This window comes from Telopea speciosissima, chromosome 3, assembly GCF_018873765.1.
Source record: "Telopea speciosissima isolate NSW1024214 ecotype Mountain lineage chromosome 3, Tspe_v1, whole genome shotgun sequence".
NCBI lineage: Eukaryota > Viridiplantae > Streptophyta > Magnoliopsida > Proteales > Proteaceae > Telopea > Telopea speciosissima.
Window position 1 is genome coordinate 15,224,286 of NC_057918.1, and position 23,367 is coordinate 15,247,652.

Below are 23,367 nucleotides of genomic sequence, written 5' to 3' on the forward strand. Positions count from 1 at the left end.
CTTAATGCAGGATTATACTCTTACCCGACCCCACCATAACAAATCAAGGAATAAGTAAATCTGTGAAAATTATCTTAACCTGCAAACCAATTATAAAGGAGCAACATATTAACCTGCATTATTCTGAAGTAAAATTCTGCACATGAGGAAAAATCATGGCTTCAAGTTGCCATCATCTATTAGGACTACCAAAGCACTGAAGGAACCATGGGTGTCGATGCCATTTGACCAACCCAGACAGAATACAAAATTGAAAACTTTCCCTCTACCTATAAAGAAAAGTAAAAGAAAAATATATCCACTCAAAAAGTAATAACTCATTGAGCTGCTGAGAACATGTGCTCGAAGAAATTGATGAACAAGAGTGAGCTAATTAAAACAGAAGCATGTAGGACAAAAATAATTAAGCCCTTCAATATGGACCTCAAGCCTTCTTTTCTCTATTCCCCTACAGTCAAACCAAACCCAAATTTGTAGTCTTTCTTCATGTGATCAATCTGCAAGCAGAAATAGCAGAAAACCAAAGGATAAATTATTTTTTTTCAAGAAAAAAGAAGGTTCTGATGAACAAAGACTAATATTTCCATAATAAAACAATAAATGTCACAAAAACGACTGATTCTTGATGTGAAACTTAGCCTTTTGTACTCCACCCAGTACATGACATTATGCCAATTTGAGCAGACCCGGCAAGAGGTAACTCTAAACAAATTTCAGCTCAATAATCAAACTATCTACAATATTTTGCCCAGAATGGTTCACCACATAATTCCCAGACCAACCAAAATAATGTGATACATTATACGGTTAGCCCGGATGTAAGTCCCCATCCTCATTGCATATGTTTTAAGAAAAAAGGATAAGAACCCCTTCCTTTTTCACTTTGAATAGACATGCCTATTCTGAGTTTCCAAATCAACCGGACTGAAACCATAAGAGGCACAAAGCATAGGAAGCATCAATTGACAAACAGATTCTCACCTCAGCAGAAAGAATAAAATTCAGACCCATATTCAACCGTTCTTCCAGGAAAGCAGATGTGCAACCATTGGAATCAATCTTCCCTCTGAGACGACACTGCAACCAAAAGTTTCATAGTCCATGAATTTCCCATCTTCTCTTTTCTAACGGAGAGAAATCTTTCCATACTCACAAACTAAAAGAAAACAGGAGTTGAATCTATGGTTCCATTGGTCAAAAAGCTAGGTTTATACAATCTGGTAATTTTTAAGGGAGACAAACAGAAAAGAGAACATATCAGCAAAGTATGGAATACTGAAGTAGCTGATTCTGTCTTCTTGTTTTTCCTTGTCTATTTTTTATTGGTTTTCATATTTCCCCTTTCCAAACTCATGAACCAAGAAAAAAAAGATTGGGGGGGAGGGGGGGGGAGCCAATTGGGCCTCAGAAGACTTTATTTTAGCCCATGATTGTGTACTATGGGTCTTGGGCTTTGTAGTGTGGGGTTTATTAATGTAATGGGCCTCTTATAATAAAGTGGGGGTAAAGTTAATGCATGAAATTAGTAATTAAGTGTTTGACTAAGATTAGAATACTTAATAGGTTTTAAGAGCTCTGTTTTGAGCCTATTTCCTTTAAATCAGTATACGAAATGATTAAGAGTCATTTTATGAGTTAATTTAGAAATGTAATTCTAGATTGGTAGGAAACCAATTAGAACCAATAACCAGGATCTGCTATGGATTGGGAAAATCGGCTAGGTCAAATTATGTGAAATTATGAAATTAGGGTTAGGGTTTGATGGGCCTAGGGTTAGATGTTAGGGTTAAGTTAGGAGAGTGCATTATATGGGAGAGAAGAGATGCTGAAAGTTCTAGTTAAATCAGATCACTAAATCTGAAATTATCGAGGAATCCTAGTAGAAATAGGATCGAGGGGTAAAATGGTAATTTCAAACAATCGGCTGGATAGATGGTAATGAAATTTGAATCAAATCTCTCGTAGGGCTTGAGGAAGATTCAATCATAATTTCAGAAGGTTCTAACGGTTACATTTGGCTGGGCAGAATTCTCACGAAAATTATCTTGCATAGTTGCATGTGACCTTCTACAAAGGAAGAAAAATTGCATAATTTCAATTTCAGACTTACTAGTTGTTTGAAAATATCTTGAACCTTGCAGAGAAATTCCAGGAACTGAATATGTTTCTTCAAGAGATCAGCTATGGTAGAATTGAAACTTGAATGGAGCTTGATTGGAGATCGATGGAGGGGGTTGGGGAAGGGGATGGCTATCTCAACTCACCCTGGGCATCTCACCCAACCTATCTTAGGATTTTTAACAAAGGTTAAAGCCAATATTTCATTAATCAAATTCATGTTTAATGCTAGCCTTCCTTACAAACTTATATAGAAGACTCAAAAATAGGCTTAGACACTAAAAAGGAAATGCCTAACCCTATCCTTGACTAATAAGGTAACCCAAATTGACTAAGAAAGTAAAATAATAAAGAAGCAGACTCAAAATAGGACTCTAACTAAACTAATAAACTAAATCCCGTTTTCCTACTTTCTACCCATATTTTAGGCCCATTGAGCCCATTACAAAATAAACCCATGGGATCAAAAGCCCATCAAATATATAACCCAACCCAAAGCCTTAGTTCCACTAAAATAAGCCTTTAGTGACTTATTTACATCATTTAGGTAATTATATATGTAATACATCTCTCATCAATAGGAGATGATTTGAGTACAGAAATATGAGTTTTTTTTTAAAGAGATTTCAAGCTGTTGAACTTGGCATACAGGATTGGTAACCCATACTTGATTCCTTCTCACCTCCTCTCTTTTTTTTTTTTGGCTAACAAGGGTGCCCAGACCTTCGGCCCAACTAATCCCGCGGGCATGCACATATGCCTCTACACACACGCATTGGATCAGCACAGGATCCTATGAGAACCATAGAAGTATCCTACGGTTTCAAAATTCCATCTTTTTTCCTCTCTTCTTCTCCATTTATAACAAGGTTAGGTGAAACCATTATCTTGTCTCTTCATATCCATTTCTAATTATGATTAAATTCTTAGCATAAAATCTTATCTTTTTCTGGTTTCTTGAATCCCTACTCCAACTAGGGATTTTCTGAAACTTCAAATTTAACCATTGGATTTCAGTTCTGCTTCCATACTTAGAAATTAGTTTCTGTTCTAAAGTATCCTATGGTTTCAAAATTCCATCTTTTGATAGATTTCTGGTTTTTCATATTTCAAGTCTAACTTCAGTCAACTTGATTTTCAAGTTTTGTGTTCATTATCTGATTTCATATTTCTCGTTATCAATAGAACTGGTATGTTTTGCTGAAACTGGTTTCTAAATTGGATTTTCTGAAATCCCCATCGATTCTCAGAGTTGGGAATTCCTTCTTCAAATAGGAACTGACCATTGGATCATCCCTTGATCCTGTGTTATTAAAATTCTTCGGAAATCTGGTTTTATTCCTTACGTGCAATCCTGTCACAATCTTATCTCCCACTGGATCTCACTGATTCGAGATTAGTACTGCATTAAAACGCCAATTCAGAAAACAACAATATTCATATGCTTATAATGCATATTTTAATAAGCAATCATGTCAATATTATTAGACACTTCTAATACTGGCTTTAGTTCAATTTTCATTGCAAGTACGTCAGATGCAGATGATCCATTATTTGTCCTTGTTTTGTTTTTCGGTGGCAGCATTAATGCATAAAGTTAGCATAGCTTCTTAGGAAGCTATCCAGCTACAATTCCAAATGTGTGAAAGGAGTTTAATGCACCAAGTGTCAAGAGGGAGGATCAGTAAGTACATAACATAACCGTACATGAGGTGCTCTCCCACCCTTTTCCTCGTCCAATTTAGCCAAGGCGTCTAAGTGATTTAGTCTTTCCAGGTGAGGTGATGCCTAAATGATGCCTAGACAATCAACTTCACTCATCAAAGCTGTACCCTCTAAACCTGTTGTCAATTACACTAACCCTGCTCTGACATTCCACCCTATCTAGGCAATTGAGAATAAAAAGTATCGTATCTGGTTTACCGTTGAACTTTAAACCAGACTCTTAAACAAATATTCCCTGGTCCTGCTCCAAACACAGTATTGAATAAAAAAGATTACCTGTCGTAGGATGTAATCATAACCAAAACTTGCTGTAACATCTCTTGACATGTAGTTGTACATAAAATCTGATGCAAGAGAAACCTGCAAGGCTGACAGCAACATAAGACGACAGTATACAATGCATACAACACTGGTCACAAGAAATTCTTCAATGCAGACTCGCTTACCTTCTCAGATACCTTCTGGACATAGCTAAGAGCAACCATGCCTGTGCTAGCAACTTGCCCAGTAGCAACCTACAGGGAGGAAATCAAATCTTTTGAGAGTAAAACATTATCCTTCTCTTAACAACAGATTATGGATCTACTGAATGCGTTGTAATAAAATTTGAACACATAAAAATCATTTGTTCCTGTTTCTTATGTCCTGTCCACTTTTAAAAAAAAACTCAAGGAATCCACACTTGGTGTGGGCAACTACAAACATTCAACGATGAATAAAAGGAGCATCTGATATCTACCCCCCAAGCAATTCAATTTCAATTGCACTAAATAAAGTTGTGGTGAACATTAACAATCAGATGGCAGAGCGGGCAAGAGAGTAACTCCCAATAGATGCAAATTATAGGGCCTAGAATATTTCCACATGAATTTAAATCGCAAATGCACCAACTAAAGCCAAAACCAGCACTTGTACAGGAGAGAGTCAGAAAATTGCTAGAACTGAACCAACTTAAGTCCAATTAGACTGAAATCAAAATAGAAATCCAGTAAGACCCAATGGGCATTTCAACTAAGGAAATATGGGCTGAGTGCAATCTGGGAGGACCAATTTCTGGTCAAATTTCAATGGTTACATAAGAAAGGGATTAATGAATGTTAAAGTAGCAATTATCTTAAAGAGAAGCAACCCAAACAAAAGGGAACAAATAGGCACAAACAGGAACTTGAGAATTCAAACCAAAATTTATGTTTTGATCCATGAAAAATCTGCCACTGCAGTACTGTTCTGTAAATTAATGACAAGCTCAGAAAATAGTAGCAGAATTTGAACTGAAACAAAAGTGATAATCCAACCTTGTGCATGACTAAAAAGATAGCCAGATTGCTCTTTTCTTGGTTAATCAATGCAATTTCTCTTACCTTATAAAAAGAGCCAAAGAAGTCCTCCCGTGTGCTATAAGCGATGGAGAAAAGTTGCTACTCGTCAGAAAAATGTAAATGGAGTAGAGAAGAATAACAGCAGTGACAGCAATGTATATCCCCTACCTCATTGGTACCAGTGATATCTCTATTGCCAATACCATGCCCAGAATGAGCACTCCACTAATTGTTGCATTCCTCTTAGACATGCAATCCAAGACCTGTTAGAGGCCGGAAAATTTGAGTTGAGGCCTAGACAGCAACAATCAGCTATGATCACCAATCCTTTCCTACATATAATACTGTCAATATGTTGCATGGGGATTCTTCAGGGTCTGATCCCACCTCCGTTAGGTCAGTGACGTCCCCACTATTAGGAAATAAAAAGCATCTGACTGCACGCAAATACAGAGCTTTGCTCAGGCCTGTGGCCAAGACTGCCAAAACCACTCTGAAAACATGTCCTCCGAAGAAGAAGCAAAATTTGACTAAAGCTGACCAGGAACAGCTTTTGGACGTCGAGTGTGAAGAGATTATGCGTTTGGAAAGAATTGCCATTAGATGGGATAGCAGAATATCCACCGTATGGTTTTGACCTCAACACATTGCCTTGATCACTTCCACCTCCCCCAACAATTCCTAGGACAACCTTATTGAGGATACCCATACAATCATACCATTCACCATCATACCATCCAAGTTCACCCATACAATCGTACCATTCACCATCATACCATCCAAGTTCACCCATACCAGCGTACCATTCACCATCATACCATCCAAGTTTACCCATACAATCGTACCATTCACCATCATACCATCCAAGTACACCATACAATCATACCATTCACCGCCATACCATCTAAGTTCACCTCCATTACCCCTTCATACAGACTCCCTAAAAAAAAACCTTCACCAAAGCATACGGATATCAACCGCTTTACTTTTGGGGGCTCACAATGTCATCCTCTCCTACATATGATCTACATGCTCCATCCCCAGTTTCATCAACCCAGTCTGTGGCCATGATCCATTTCAGTAACGACCAAGTTCCAGAAACAGATCCCACCTTACACATCAAACCAATCCTAACACCACCCTCGAACCCTAAGGCAATTCTGAGAGAGAAGGTCAAACTGGTATGGCAACGTGATCTTCCCTCCGAGATTCACATCAATATTTGCAATCTCCTACGAGGAATATTTGAAAAAGAAATGAAGGCAAGGCAAGTTCCACCCTTCCAAGGTCAGTTTTCGCGCTAAGAAAAACAAAGCAGAAAGGTTATTGGTCTGTGTATACTGTGCAAGGACTAATTGGAATGGAAAGACTCGGGACGGTGGACAGTGTTGTGACCATAGTTGTCTAGGCGTCCAGGTGCCTTGGACACCTAGTTGGTGTCCCCTTGATTTTGGGCCCTCTCCAACGCCTTGGGTCACCTAAACGCCGTGACAACTATGGTTGTGACCGTGGCCGAGGTATTGCTTCAAGGAATAAAATGGATAAACTAGACTTCCGCAAGGATGGCATAACGAACCTAGGGCGGAGCGCATCCTTAGCAAAGTTTGGTTTCACCAATTATGAGATTGAGCGTCTAATTTACCGACAAGGCTCTAGACACCCATGAATTAATTGATAATGATGTGGTAGCACTAACTCGAGATATTCAGCAGTTGCAGTAAGGACCAGTGTCACACTGAAGGTCCCCTTTTATTGAGACTCCTTTTGTTTCATCTAGTATCCTTTTGTAACTCTCAACTGGCGTTCTCATTCCACCAGTATATCAATGTAATCTTACTTTGTCAAATATACATCTTTTCTTACGTATCCTTCAAGTTTGAACCAAGGTTATAAACTTGGGTTTTGACCAGCCAGAAACCGAGATATGGTCGAAACCAGTGATTTTTTCCCAGCCAACTCAAGTTGGTGGTTTCAAGGCTCAGAAATGCTTTTTTTTATTTGATTTTTTATATACAGCCTATTTTTTACATTCTAAACACAATGCATGAACTATTTTCACCCCAAAAAAAAAATCAAAATGGGACTTGTGGTTTTTGACCCAAGTTTGATAGTGTATATTGTTCTTGGACATTGGTTGGAAACCAATGCAGACACTTATCTTTAAGTAAATGGTTTTATATTTGTTATTTCATTTACTTAAGATACTATTCATAAATAAGCAAATACCCCCTTTTGAATCCAATAAAAAAAGTTAAAAAACCAAATTTCAAAAGGATAAAAAGTCAACCCCCCTGTTCAAGAACAAAAAACTGAATTTTTGGCGGTAGGTGCAATTTTCAACTTTTTAATGCTGGGGTTTTTCTCAAATCTAAAAATTTCATAAATCTTAATATGGTAAAACATTGTTAAAAACCAAAAATGCGGTAAAATATTCATTTGTTTTGAAATCAAAAAAATATTTTCATTCAAAGCTATTTTGACAGCATTCACGCATACCAAATTAGGTTTGATCGGAACATAGCTCCTTCAACATACATATTTATGCCTAATATCATTTAGGTTTTACAACCCCGTAAAGACCTCCTAGGCTGAATGATGATGAGATTCCCATTGACAGCCTCGTGCTCACCCAGCTATGACGGAACTTAATTAGCAAAGCTACGATATCCCGAGGCCTAAACTACGTTCGACCTGATTCTCAAACCATTCAGGATACAAAGGCAGCTTGATGAAGTTACAGTCAAGTTTGGTCCATCTTTAAAAAAAAAACATCATCCATTATCATTACTTCCTGTATTCCACAAGTTAGGATTCGACTTTCAGTCCTCCATCACATCCATCATTTCTGCTTCTGAATTCCTCTGTCAACATCCCCTTCTTCCAAGATCTTCAGTAACAACTGGTAACACAAAAGAGAAGTGTCTGCCAAGATCAGAATCAGGGAATTTTGGATCTGTCCTTGAGTCACCCAACCAGGTTGTGTGACTCCCTCATGACCAATAATACAGGAGCAGATACACAACACAGAAGAAATACACAAGAATACAAGCAGTGGAGTCTTTCATTTAGAGGATGAAAGAAAATGAAAAGACGGTGTTACAGTCTGGGTCAGATATCATTGGGAGAATGATCTATCCACCCACCTTATTCATAGCCACCCTATATCCATCACATCTCATTTACCCATTCCAAGTGGTCCGATGAGCCCATACCGGTAGCAGGGATTTGCGCAATGCGCTTAGATGAGAATTTGTGCCCTACAAGGGCGGGGGAAAAGAAAGGAAAAAAAAAGACAGAAGAAAAGAAAATTATTGAGTGGTTTGTCCCTTTGGTCATCCTTCCCTGGTAGAGATGTCCAAAGAAGTCACAATACTACATAGCATGTTGGATTGCTTTTCCATTTGCCCCTCTACGGTAGGATTGTGTTTCCCTTTCGCACGGGCATTGGACTGCACTGAGTACATGCACTAGAATTGTGTTTCCCTCTTGCATGTGGCACTTTCATCTCTCTCCCCAATAAGTGACTATGCATTAGGATTGTGTTTCCCTCCTGCATAGCATGTTGGATTGATTTTCCAGTAGCACCTTTGCGTTAGGATTGTGTTTCCCTTCTTTACGGCATCGGACTGCTCTCCCATTTTACAGTCGAGCATACGCACAAGGATTGTGTTTTCCTCTTGCAAATTGCATCCCCTAGAGTCACTCACATTAGGATTGTGTTTCCCTTCTGCATACCACAGTAGTTTGCTTCTCCATTCGCACCTCTATACTAAGATTGTGTTACCCTTTTTGCATGTTGCACTGGATGGTACCCGTTCTCCTATTTCCCTAGGATCATCTGCGTAGGATAAGATTATTTCCCTATAGTATTCCCCTAGGTCGTCCCTTCTCATGCTCAGTTGCTTAAGACAGGATTATTCCCTTAGCATCTGAAACTTCATACATAGGACGGGATTATTTTCCTATGGCACACCCCTAAATTTCATCTCCCTAGGGTCATCTGCGTAGGACAAGATTTTTCCCTACAACTGCCCTCTGGGATCAATTACATCTCTTTGCTTGCTTGGGACAGGAACATTCCCTTGGCATCGTGCATATGACAGGATTAATTCCTTACTTCACTTCCCCTGGATTATTTTTCTCCAAGTCACTTGTGTAGGACAGGATTGTTTCCTTACAACAGCCTCTTGGACCAATTACATTCTCCTCACTTGCTTAGGACAGGATCATTCCATTAGTATCTGAATCCTTGCGCATAAGATAGGAATGACTCCGTATACCTCTCTTCCAAAAACCATTCTCCCGGAGTCTCCCGCGTAGGATAAGATTTTTGCCTAAGATCGCTCCCTAGATCCTCCATTTTCTTAGGACATGAATATTCCCTTAGCATCTGAATCCCTGTGCATAAGATAGGATTGATTCCCTATAGCATGTTTCCTAAAAGTCACTTTCCTAGGATTGTCTGCGTAGGACAGGATTTTTCCCTACAACGACCCTCTAGGTCATTTTCCTTCTTCACATGCTTAGGACAACAATATTCCCTTAGCATTTGTACCCCATCCACAAGATAGGAATGTTTCCCTATAGCATGTTGCTTCCCCAGGAGCGCCTGCGTAGGATAGGATTTTTCCTACAGCAGTCTCCTCTCTGAATTACCCCATTTCCCTTCATTTGCTTAGAACAGGATCATTCCCTTGGCATCTGAACTCTGTACGTAGGGTTTTTCTTTTTCCCTGGGATTTTTCCCTACAACACTTCCCTTGATCATTCCCCTGGAGCGTCCACATAGAACAGGATTATTTCTGAATAGCAACCTCCCAAATATTTGTCTCCCCTCTTTTGCTTAAGACAATATCATTCCCTTGACATCTGAACTTTGTGTTTAGGACAGGATTTTTCCCTACAGCACTCCACTAAGTATACCGGGTTGACAAAATTGAGTCATTTCTTTGATTTTCATCCACTGCATGCAATCACTCAAAGAGGCATTCTATAGACATTGAACTTTGTCATCCCAAAACATTCCCCCCCCCCCTTGCTGCTAGTGATTGGAGCCCAAAACAACTCTTAAGAATTTTTTGGCAGAAAATGACCATTTTGCCCCTGGAGTGACTAGTGTCCAAATATTGTCAAAATGGGTGAAAACTTTCTAAATAGCATATTTCTATGATATGAAAGTGTCCGAAATTTTGTGCAAATCAAACACTATTTGGCCATCATTCTATCAAACCCTAATTATGTGAGGGCCGCCCGCTTCGGGCACAATTTTGCCTGTGTTCCTAGCCAAATTTATGGTTGACCTAATGATCTTTGCATTATTGGATAATACTTTCAAAATATTTTATGAAGATATATGGATCGTCAAAATCTGACAGTAAGAACCTCCGGAAGTCTCCCCATAAGAGGCGATTGATGCGGACCCTACAAGGGGCCCATTTCTTGAGCCCTTGAGAGCCTGCCATGTGGCAGCTTCTCCAAGGGTGCTTGGGTAGCGCTGCCCAACCTCTAATGGAGATGCCAAAGTCTCTATTGAAAAATTTGGCTCCTCCTCTCTCCTCTCATATTTCTATAAATACGGCTATGGGTCCTTGGTTGAAACAGACCTCAAAGCTCCTTTGCACATCAGAATTCTGATTTTTTCCGGACAGTCCCTCGGTGCCCCAACCCCTTAGAGAAGATCTATAATCTAGGGGGAATCACAGAAAAATCCAATGAGAATGGAAATTCACAAAAAAAAATCCCCAAAATCCCAAAGTGTTCTAGAAGCTCCGAATTTCACCCGGTAAGCCCATTTTCAGCCCCAAAAATGTATTTCTCTCTCTCCACCCTTTTTACACGTAGTTACTCAGATTTCTGTATAGATCAAAGATATGTAGTTCCTTTTGCCTAATTGTGCACCCACGTTGGGGTTTTCTGACCCTAACCCAAGCTTTTTCCTGCATGATGTAATATGTCATGTAGCTTACTTTATATACCATTACCATGTTATATTAGCATTATATACTTGCATATGTACTCCCAAAACCCCCAACATGCCGTCTTGATGCTGGCCTTTTTGCGATCCACCATTAGGCTGCCAACTTTCCAATAAGGATCCAATAGATATCTGAACAATGTCATCAGGCCCAACCTTTTTAATACCAATGATAAAACCCCTATGGCGGTCAAAACCCTAAGAATGAAAGAATCTTCCCAGTCATGTACCAAACTGCAGTTGACATGATCCCTATCTAGGGTATGTAGGAAGCCTGACCAAGTCAGCTTCTGTCATATTCATTAGAATCATGCATAAATTATTTATACATCATAGTTATATACATTTTCATTCATATTCATTAGAATCATACATACATCATACATCCCACATGCATATACATGCGCACAAACACATACATACATTCATACCATGATCCTCATCCCCCGTATGTCATCTCATAAATGCATGTTGAACTATGCTTAACCTGATTCCTCAACCATTCGGGATATGTAGGTAGCCGGATGACCTTAGGCTTTGGTTCGGTAACTCCCCCATCTACACATATCCCCCCCCCCCAATATAATTCTTTGAATGCATATATATTGCATTCATACAGACTCTACAGTAGGTCAATTTTCATACAAGCAGTATTATCATGCAAGCATAGTATCTAGGTTTAGTTAGCAAGACAAATTAACCTACTAGTTTGGTCTACATAAGGGGGGGGGGAAAAACAATCATCGGACGGGCATGGTTGGGTGCCTAACTCCTTCCCAGCCCGTAAATTTGGCACTTCCCAGAGATCTGAATTTATCAATGCCTTATCCATTAGAATTAATTCACTCCCCTGAGAGGGGGAGGCATTTATGGGTCCTAAACCCTGATCTAGGTGGCGACTCCAAAAGAAATTAATACAAGGAAAAGAAATACTAGTGCATGTAGGACTTTGCCTATCCCTCTTCCCATATACGATCTCACAACGGCTCCAAAAGAGAGGTAAGCCGGGTGAGGGAAAGCAGAAGTGGCCCCCCAACAGGGATATACATTGCGTCGTCCGCGACCATCGCCAGGACACAAGCATTCTTATTCCCCCACAGATATGTTACCCGATACAGAAACTTAAAATCACCCTCCGATATGTTACCAGATACCAAAACTTAAAATCTTGAGAACAAGAAGCATGAGCACTCAAGAAATTAATGACAGATGAAAAGAAAATAATAGTACCATCTTGTCTGAGTTGTATCGAGCAGCAAAACCAATACCAGACTTCCTATGTTGACCAGCCCAAAAGACTTCACTGCCCAAGGATAAATGAGGGGTAATGCTCTGCAGATAAGAAAAAAGACACACTTTCAGTAGATTGAAAAAGAAAGACATTTCACACACACACACACACAGGGGAGGGGTTGATACGCACAGTGCCTTATTTTGCTGAATCAACATTCAAAAAACTACTAGAAATATTAGAATTCCACTTGAAAAGGCAATAAACATTTCACCAACAATGTCACCAGTGATGAACGCTTGAACAAGCAAGCCTCTTAAATGAAAGCATATAATAGGCATAATCTGAAAATAGAAGGGTAGATGTAGGGAACCATCAATCTCTCTCTTACCGATTCTTCTCATTACTTGAGGACTTCCTACTAGTTGTTAACTAAGACTATGAGGATGCATAAATTACTGCAGGCTTCAATCCTCTTAAACACCAGCAGATCACACAAAATGACAAAAAACAAGTCAAACAGGAAAACTGCTCCATCATTCACCAAGGATGGGTATATTATTGATTGAAATTGGCTTCTTTTAAAACAATGCTTTTAAATAGATTAATACCAGTTAGAATTTCTCTAATATTTTTAATATTCAAAGGCATCCTCCACAACCCCAGCATTCAGGATTTCTGTTTCCAGTTGTGAAATTAATAATAAAACAAGTAAATGAAACATTACTTTCTATTATTTCCCCAACTTCAGCGAAGATAAAGTCACCTCAAAGCATCTATCCACCACAAACCAATGTACTTTAACAGTCCGATTAATACCCAAAAATGGGATCTCTTCCATCCAATAATAAGTGAAACAACTTTAGAGCATGAACTGGACCATGGGAACATGAAATTTCTAAAACATGAGGGGAGAAAAAAAACAGAACGAAAGATGGGTAATACATAATTCAAGAATTTCGGAATTCAACTCGAATAAGGAGAAAAATAATAAAGGAATAAAAACAGCTTAACATCTCTATAAATGTTTACATCTAAAAGTTTCTCAAGTACTTCAGATTCTAAGGCTCCACTCGGCTAGATTTTTATTCAGATGAAGTAAAACTCACATTGATAAAATGAAATGGAAACGAAAATATAAAGATCTCTTTCAATGGGGTGTTGGGTTGGAAGTAAAGTTGATGCAAAGTGATGTGAAAATATGTAGCGTCCACAATATTGAGAAAGTAGCAGTTGAAAATTTTCAGTTGTATTTGTGCAGAAAATAAAAAAGGGGAAATATCATCCCCCTCCCCTCTAAGTATCCATACTATCAAACCCCACCCCCAAGTTTTGAATAATGATAATGCCCTCCCCTACTTTTGAAAGATTCTATCAACCGTACCCTGATCGTTAAAAAACGCCATTAAGTGATGACGTGGGCATTTACAAATTTTCTAAAACCCCATATTACCCTCAATGTAATTTTATTTCAATTTTGCCCTCTTCAACCCCAAAACCCTTTTTTCATCTTCTTCCCTCAAAAACCCCTGTGTTCTTCTTCCCCCAGAATCACCATATCAAAGATCTTCAAATAAAGACAGAAGTAATCTACTTCACACCATCTCCAACTTTAGGGTTTATAGAGGTGAGCTAAATCACCTTTCAAGTCATTATTGCCCGCTTGATCCCATTTCCAGTAGTGAGAGAACAATAAAACGCCCAAGAACAGGTGGAAACGGCGGTTTGTTGAAGGTTCAGGAACTTTCCCTTTCCATCCCGCGAAATCGAAGGTCAAGAAAGTTCGAATCGCTGGATCTCTCTTCTTCTCTTCCCTTGTTTGCTTTGAAACGATCATAGTTATCAAGGTGTCGCCATGGCAACACCATGGCGTCCAAGCTCCTTGGTCGCCTTGGACACCTTAGGCACCATGGCGGTGTCGCCTTGAATTTTATCCCTCTAAAATGCCATGGTCGCTTTCCCGCTTTGATAACCGTTACAAATCCTAAGAAGAAAAGGAAAAACTAGAGAAGAAACGATAGAAGAAGAGATGGGAAGAAAAGAAGAGAACTCGATACTATGAGTTCCTCTCCCATAGTTTTTATTTATAATAATAACAAATTACATCAAAATAGGACACTCATTCCTTGACAACCAAGAAACTAAATATAATAAGAAGCTAACCCTAACTAGGAAACTAACATAAAAGCGTGAAAACAAACTAAGAAACCAAGATAGGAACAATCCCCCTATTCATGGTAAATTACCCAAACTACCCTTGCACCCCCACGGTACAGGGCCCATTCTCAACACTCCCCCTCAAGCTGGAATACACATATAGCAAAAAGAAATCTCCAGCTTGAAACAAAAGCAAAAGGTAACAATTGTAGCATCCAACAACCCATCACCAGCTCAAGCACAATGGCCACCAATCAGCAACAGTAAGTAAAGGAAATCATGTCGAATAGAACCAAATAGCAACGAGCAATAATAAGCGGTAGAGAACCCCAACTGCGATCTAAAGATCATATAACAGCAACAGCAACATCACAAAATCTTCCCAAAGAAGACAAGTAAAAGTGCAGCTTCAACAGCTACATCACAAGAAGAATCTCGCAACTCTCTCAAAGGCACCATTTCACAAAAAGGCTATTGTCTCAGAGGTACTACTACGGTACTTGTACATCATCTCGGTGCTTGTAGAATACGGATACAATTCACAAAGACAACATCTGGTTACTAACTGACCAATCAAAGACAGCATATGGTTGCTGACGAACCACTCGACGTAAGGCAGCCGTGGACCAAGTAGATAAAAGTTGTACTGTTAATGAACCAAACACATAAACTCTTAATGTTGCTGTGGATACGAGCAGATGACATGTATAGATAAAAATAATCTTCAAGAAAGAGTGACTGAAGCAAAGTCATAAATCAAACAAATTTCCAAATAATTCTTGAGCAACGCAATAACCACAAGCACCAATAATCACCAAGATAATCTCCAATCTCCCCCTCACGTGTAGCATTACACGTGGACCAATAAGATAAAGCCAATGGGAAACAGCCGAAATTGGAACTCCAAATTGATATGACTGGATCCACCATTTAATTTGTAAGTCCAATGGCAATTCTGTAAATAATTAATGCAATCTCCAAGTGATGCAAAAACCGGGTTAAAATACCCAATTGGGTTCAGTGTGGACCCACCCAAGTACACAATCGGCAATAGCAAATGGTAGAACCATAATTAACCAGAATTTTTAAGGGGCAATTGACAAATAAAGAAGTCAGGGGACATGAAGGGAATTTAGAGTAAAATAAGGACAAAGGTAGATAAGAGGAGATGATAAGGGCATAAAGGGAAACTTAAAGGAATAAAGTAACTAAAAGGAAACCAACTCATAAAGGGAAACCCATTTTGAAACATTCATCGTCTTCCTCAAGCAACCACCAAACCGTGAAAACAGGATCTCAAGGGTTTCGATAACAAGGGGAAAATACCAGAAAATCAGCCAAAATCGATAGAAACTACAAGAACATCTGCAAACGACGAGCAGCCAACGGATCTGGTATATCGAGACGCAGCAGGTCTTCAAATTTTTTTTTTTATTATCAGCAAATCGATAGCATCAATCGAAGAAAAAACCAGTAGAAACCAGAAGTAGCAGAAGGATATCGATTAGCACTATTAGAAGAAAATAAATCGTTACCGTAGGTGGTGAAACACAAACAGTGAAGGTACCATAAAAAATAGGAAGAATATCCGAGATAATCGAGCACATCTCAACCCAACGACCAGCAGGATACCAGAAATCTTTCAACCAGCAGAATTTCTTCGACCAAGAGAACACAGTCGAGGAATAAAAACAAATCAGAGGCAGTGAGACCACGATTACTTGCAACCTCCTGCAACTGTTAACCAATATGGAGAACAAAGAGAGTCCAACGGACCACGCCTCTCAAACAGAGGCAGCATACGATTGAGGAAAGCCCTCTTTCGATCACCAAACCTTGCAACACTTCCTTCGATCAGAAGTAGTTTACAAAACAAAACATCAGTAGCAGTTATCTTCATCAACCGATCATGTAGTAAATCAGCAACCCAGCGGAACAACTGTGATTAGTCACCTCAGCAGCAGAACTATAATCGATTCAATCAGATTAGGATTTTCTGTTGTAGAAGGAAATCCATCTCCAGCAATGGCAACAACACACCGATGGGCACACAAGAATCTTCATTGAAACCAAACTAAATCAGAAAACTAAAAACGACTCTCAAACCGGCAACGTTTTGAACCCAGATTGATTCAAACCATCAGCTCTGATACCATGTTACAAATTCTGAGAAGAAACGATAGAAGAAGAGATGGGGAACAAAAGAAGAGAACTCGATACTATGAGTTCCCACAGTTTGTATTTATAATAATAACCAATTACATCAAAATAGGAAACTCATTCCTAGACAACCAAGAAACTAAATATAATAAGAAGCTAACCCTAACTAGGAAACTAACATAAAACCGTGAAAACAAACTAAGAAACCAAGATAGGGACAATCCCCCTATTCATGGTAAATTACCCAAACTACCCTTGCACCCCCACGGTACAGGACCCATTCTCAACAATAACTATGGGAACGATCCTTGGAAGCAGCTGCGAGGTATGAGAAACTTGCTAATTTTTTCTTCTTCTGCTTCGTTTGCGTGTTCTTACAGAACAGAAGACAAATTTCTTTTCTTTTTCTTCGTTTTTTCCCCCTACCTGATTTCAACTTCGGGATTGCTTTAGTTCAACTGTGAGGATTTGTATTGTTATATGTAATTGGAGATTTTATTGAAGTTCACTTGATTTAACAATTTTGGATTGAGAACCACTAAAATTGTTGGTATTCTTCATTTTTATTGTTGCAGAAGGGTTTCAATGTTTTTTTTTTCACTGTTACAGTGAGATAGAAGGGAAAGGGAAGGTGGCTTTGGGGTTTCAGTGGGGTCGAAGGAGAGGGAGATGGAGAGTGACGCAGGTTTTTACCGGAAAAACCAACATAGTCGATCTGCTTGGCTATGGTGGTTTCAATCAGTGGGTTTTGAATGCAGAAGAAAAGAAAAGAAAAGAAAAAAAAAAAAAAAAAAGTTAGAAAACCAGAAGGAGGGTAATATCGTCTTTTGAACTGCTGTTTTAACACCGTTAGCCACTTAGGGTATGGTTGATAGAATCTTTCAAAAGTAGAGGAGGACATTATCTATTTCAAAACTCGGGGGTAAGGTTTGATATTATGGATACTTAGGGGGGAGGGGGAAGATATTTCCCCAATAAAAAATGGTTATTTTAGGCAAATACTATCCAATGAAGAAAAAAAATGCAGGGCCAACAAAAATTTGCATTCCATCCAAACACATATGGTTCAGTTTGGAGTTTCCACGCCTATTTCAAGTCTAAGTTTTATCATTTGAAGGCAAAATAACCCAGCTCACCCTATTTTCCATTACTGAAAGCATTATGAAACTTGACCATAAGGTGATGTACAAAGATGAGGACCAAGAAATTGATGAAGTCCACCATTCTCCTGGAAATTTTGTTGACAGATATAGGGCACATAATGGACAATTTGAAAGCTGACTGCTAAGTAACAACGATAACCAAGTTTCAAAGAAAATAATTAGTACATTACACTGAAAGTAAAATTGCAAAGAATACAGCTTGATACTTAGAAATCAAAATTCCTCAATCCTCCAAGTAGAAACCCAAATTTGTCACACTGATGGTGCATCGTAAATAAGATATTTCTTACCTGGATGTAACTAGCTCCAAATAAAGCACCATTTCCCAATTGGAATTGAGTCCTGTAGTCTTTACCCTGCACAAGAAGAAAAGAATAAGTTCCTTACACTTAAAAGTACTCAAAACTGGAATGGTATTAGATAGTGCTGCAGTCAAACCAAACTTCAAAAGACGCAATCATAGGGTCAAATACGTGAATCAGGTAGAAGACACTTGGTTCTCTCTTCAGATATAGAGGGATCACATGCCAAGCAATTGGCCACCAAGAAAAAGGTAATGATATACAACAGCCTGGTTTTCAGATTTCCAAGGCTGGACTAAAGGGAAAGGTGGTGGGAAAAAGTTGAGAATTGATTTGCGCTTACAGAAATAGAAGAGAATAGGAAGGAATAAGAAAAAAATATACCGTTTCAGGTCTGTGAACAGAAACCTTGAGAAACAAGAAGAAGAAAGAAAGAGAAGAGATAAAGGAGAAAAAACCATGTGACAACACCTCAGACACAAACATGATTCTTTATTCCACCAAATCTCACTAAACCTATAGGATTACATCCTTTATAGAGACTCACATGCAAGAAAATAGAAGCTTACTAACTACTCTAGGACTCCTAACTTGACTTCCTTCTTAAAGAGAAAGAAACTTTTAGACTTCAGATTTTCTGAATGAACATGAGACTCGTCTAAGAAATAGAAACTATGCTTTCTAAAACAAATTTCCTAACTAAACAACTTATCCATCTATCCCCACAAACTAATGACTGCCAAAATAAAAGGAAAACCTGTATCTTAATAAGCCATGGTTTGACCTTTACTTTCGGCCCATAAATAACAACCACTGTCTTGACTAGCAACCGCATCAAGTAATAAGCGAAAGACTGACATAACAATCAACCAAAAATAAGAGAACAACTGCTCAAATAACTTTTTACTGGATTCTAGGAATAACCAAGAATTGTTTCAATAAGTACCACACCAACTTCAACTGCAGGCCAAGACCTGATATTCTAGATTCAAAAGAGATCCGTAACTAACATATCACACCCTAAAACAGCAGCTACAGAAGAAAGTACAAGCCTGGAGATTGAATTGAAACAGAAAACAACAATGCAGAATTCTTTTGAAGTATGAGAGCAGTTACAAGGTGCAGGAACAAAGTAATGAAAGCTTGGGTCTGGCCTATGGCAATTGTCACAAGAATTCTGCAACATGTTATATGGATAAAATTCATTCTCACGTCAACAGTTGGCTTTGGGCAACTGACTGTTGGATTAGTTGTACACCTCTTGGATTAGCCGCGTGTCAACTTTCAGACTCAAATTCAAGTGAAATACACTTCCATGTATGTCCACGCATCTATGTATTTTTCATCTGTCTGTGTATGTCCATGCACCAATCCCTTAATTTTCATAGCTTTATTTTGCCACTTGTTGAACTCCGTTTAGGCTAAAAATTGAAATGCAGGCTGGGAACATTGGGTTCTGCCTGTACACAAATTTTGGGGCCCAGCTTATCTGCCTTGGGCTATTTTGGAATGACTCCAGAAGCAAGTCATGCTGGAATGTTTTGCCCTTATATTCTTCACTACCTCTAATTAGAGAACTGCCATAAACTCGTAGACTTTCCTAACAAGTGTTCCTAAAAATTAAATAAATAATCATTATTAAGAAAGTCTTACTAAAATCCTACCATAAAGGAAGAGAACCAAAAACATGTGGAAGCACTGATTCTTCCAACACCAACTCAAACTAGATAAAACTGATCTAAGTAATCAAACAAGCTGAAACAAACCTTAGCATACAACCAGTAATTAATCCCCTCCTCCTATCTAATTCCAGCAGTTGATTCATCAAATTCTTCAATTGCATTTGCTGAATGGATTCCAAAAACTAGAGAAGCCTTTTCACAATTTTGTGGTGGAACAAAAAGCTTGTATTCTTCTCAACTACCTCACCTTTGAGATAATCTCAAGAACAGTGACTTTGTTCTGTTCAGTCTCCTAGGCATTAGGGAGTGAAGTAACCGGAATATTTTAGCACTAATAACCTGGAGACTATAGCACTAATATGCCTACTCTCCAAAAGTTGACAACAATAACACTAAAGTTTCACAACAGAATTGTCACAGCAACACGATTGTCCACTTGATGCCTCTCTCAAGATTAAGCTAATATGGACAACAGATAAATGCATCGTAAGAACATGAATAAAATAAAAGGATATCAAAAGTAGGGTGCCTCACCTTGTAATCAAAATTAACCATTCCATGTGACATGTGAGGCTCCTTTGTAAGCTGTAAAGAACAATTTAAGTCATTAACCTATCACTGAAAATTTAATTATTTCCAATGAGATCAAATGCATCAATAGTTCAGAAGCTTCATTAAAACCTCAGCTACCTGAGCATTTGCCTTCAAAGTAAGATTGTCACTCAAATCACACTTCACTCTTGCATTAAGCCTCCCATCCATCATTATCCTTCCAAAAAGCATCATCTGTTGAATACCATGGATCCAGTCAAAGTTTAGAGTCATTTTTCTGATGAAAATAGCTTAATTTTAAAGCCTAAACATTTACAAGGCTATTAAAAGGTATAATAAAAGTTAATGAAAAAAAGGTTCAATCCAACACCGACCTTCGGGTCCAGGAAATTAGCCCCAAATTCATAGTGAGCAGTGGGGATTTTAATGGCCTCAGTAGATTGAGAAGGAACTTCCATAGGTCCCATGAATACACTGATGCATAGTTGCAAAGCAAATGTTTATAAGAAACAGCAGCAAACTTGGAGGAGGGAATATCTTCAAAATGGCAGCAAAACTTCGAAGGATAGAAGTTACCTGTGACTTAAAGAGAACCTCTGATTAAGTCCCTTGGTAAAATCAAAGCGCATTCCCTCAAAAAGTTCTGGCTTTAAGGACACTGTCAAACACATTAAACAGCACATTAACTCATTGATCTCTTCATTTGCGATAACTTCACTGCATTACTCAAAGGTTTCAGAGTATCAGTGCAGACAACAGGTAGACAAAAAGGTCTACCGTATAGAGGTTCTGATGGGGCTAAAATTTGTAGACGCAAAGGTCTCCTGCCCACATGTCAAGTTTCAACTCAATTGGAGTTGGCTAAGTGGCAGAATAAAGTTTTTAAAAATCCAAGGCTACCAAGATGATGCATGTTGCTTAGACTATCAAGAATGCTACATGATTGGATTTTGGGAAGTGAACAATCCAAACCATTGTATGGATATCCAATTATCAGAATTGACGCATGACCAACCCCATAACTAGGTGGGTCACTCATAGATACAATCGATGGGACACTCCATAAAAACTTTTGCCTAAAATTTTTCCCATGAATGCCATCACACATATCAGGCATAATAAATATAACGAAAGATCCAAACGAGGGACTACACAGAGCTTTACTCATCCTCTCAGTCACCACTAACAATGAACATGAACAACAACAATCTTACGCATACTACCCAAATTGCTGATTCATAATAACAATTGCTGAGCCAGATACAAAAATGGATTATTAAAGAGCAGGTTAAAATAAAGAATAACCAGTTCTGCCACTCACTCAGAGCCTCTCGGTGGATTTCTTCGTAGGGAATGGGGCAAGGCAAATTCAGATAATCTGTCCTCTCTACAACCTTGGTCTCACCATCCTTGATGGTAGCGGTGGGAGGGGCAACTCCAACAGCAGAAGCCATTTTTTACGTCGTAGAGCAGTATAGAGAAGGAATGGAAAAAGAGAAAATGAAGTGGGTGCGTGTGAAAGTCTCCGAACCAAAATTTCGGTTGTGGAGACTTGATTTGCAAGTTAAATCAATTTAGGGCAAGAAAGCAAAGGTTAGAGGAAGTAGAAAGGAAGAAGAGCAGGTCCCTGGGTTAAGGCAAAACCCCTCCCCTCGTCCGGTTGCTGTCTCTCCGCCACGGAATGAAAAGATCTGTTCGTAGAGAAAGAGAGAAGAATGGCGACAGACGGCTGGGGGTTTATGCAGGGTTTTCTACGTTCCACTCCTAGAGTCCTAGGTAGTGGGATGGTACGAGCTACACTGGTAGTGGCCTGATGTAGCAGATCAAATGGTTAAACTACCCCGCTCAGTATTTCAAAAATCGGGAATCAAATCGGTAAAAATGGGTAAGTCGGTCAATTCGTAACTGACTCGGCTGGTACCAATACTGATTTCCACGAATCTTACAGCTTAAATTGGAATCGAAATGGTGATTCCATAACCATCCTTTGTATTTTCAGTTGAATCGGACCAATTCTATAAGTGATTCCACGGCAGATTCCAGTTCCACCCCTACATTGCTAAGAACCAGTTGGATCGGACCAAACCAACTGCTCCGGTTTGAAACTGTTCTGGTATACCATGAGTCTATGAACTTGTTGGAAAGCCAGTTTATATTTGAAACTCTATATCATATGTGATATATGTGAGAATATGGAAGACTTGGTGCGCAAATGGATATCTCCTGTGATTTCATGCCCGGTACGGTTCTTTAATGCCTCTGATAAGAGGGCGGTGGACCCCACTCGGGCAAAGTGTTCGATCAAGGTTGGAATGGTCATTTCGTCCCCTTTGTTAGGGAACTATAGGAACTATACCGTGCAGAGAATCACAGGTGATAAAGATCCATTTCCACTAGCACCCTCTTCATAAAGGTATGATACAAATCTGAGGAGAACTTGACTGAATAAGCTGGCTTGTAAGGTGGGGGGATCCAAAATCATAAGAGGCCATATCAAACCACTTTCATAATCGATGCAGGATCAATCCCCCATATGACTGATATAAGACCGTAACAAGGTAAGTTCTAGGATCACATATGCCATCATCGTCCTCTCTAGACAATTGGAACACTCTTCTCAATAAGCGCCTATTAGAACTATATCAATAGTAGGCTAGATGATGACTTGACTGACATTGTAGGATTCCAAATTACTATTTTGGGATTTTAGTAGGGGTGTCAAAAAAACCCGACCAACCCAAATCCGCCCTAAGCCCGAACAAGGTCGGGTCGGGTCTAGGTTGAGCCCTCAACCCTGGTAGGGCCAGCCCGACCCTGTATTATATATTATATATTTAAAAAATATAGAACAACGATTAAAATTATTCAACCATTACCAATTGGTCAAAGGTTTGAGTCTAGTAATAGCTTGTTTCTGAAAAATTATGTGTGTTTTATAGCTTGGGTTATGTTAAGTGGGTAGATTGAGTGGGCTTTGTTAGTTC

At 39.0% G+C, this 23,367-nt stretch overlaps 1 protein-coding gene across 2 annotated transcripts; it reads right to left on the reverse strand.

Annotated features, from left to right (window-relative positions):
• Positions 1-240: 240 nt before the first annotated feature.
• On the reverse strand, positions 241-22,112 carry LOC122656905 (mitochondrial import receptor subunit TOM40-1-like). 2 transcript variants are annotated; one of them, XM_043851595.1, is made up of 12 exons: positions 21,929-22,112; positions 21,705-21,869; positions 20,960-21,041; positions 20,758-20,857; positions 20,522-20,617; positions 20,366-20,416; positions 18,138-18,203; positions 12,367-12,468; positions 4,290-4,358; positions 4,120-4,203; positions 982-1,077; positions 241-497 (listed from the first exon to the last, which is right to left on the reverse strand). In XM_043851595.1, exons 2-12 carry the CDS (start codon positions 21,835-21,837, stop codon positions 441-443), a joined length of 936 nt encoding a protein of 311 aa, XP_043707530.1. In that variant the 5' UTR covers positions 21,838-21,869; positions 21,929-22,112; the 3' UTR covers positions 241-440. The 2 variants fall into 2 exon arrangements, with proteins under 2 accessions (XP_043707530.1, XP_043707529.1); XM_043851594.1 differs by having other exon boundaries at positions 21,705-21,875; positions 21,935-22,111.
• Positions 22,113-23,367: the final 1,255 nt, after the last annotated feature.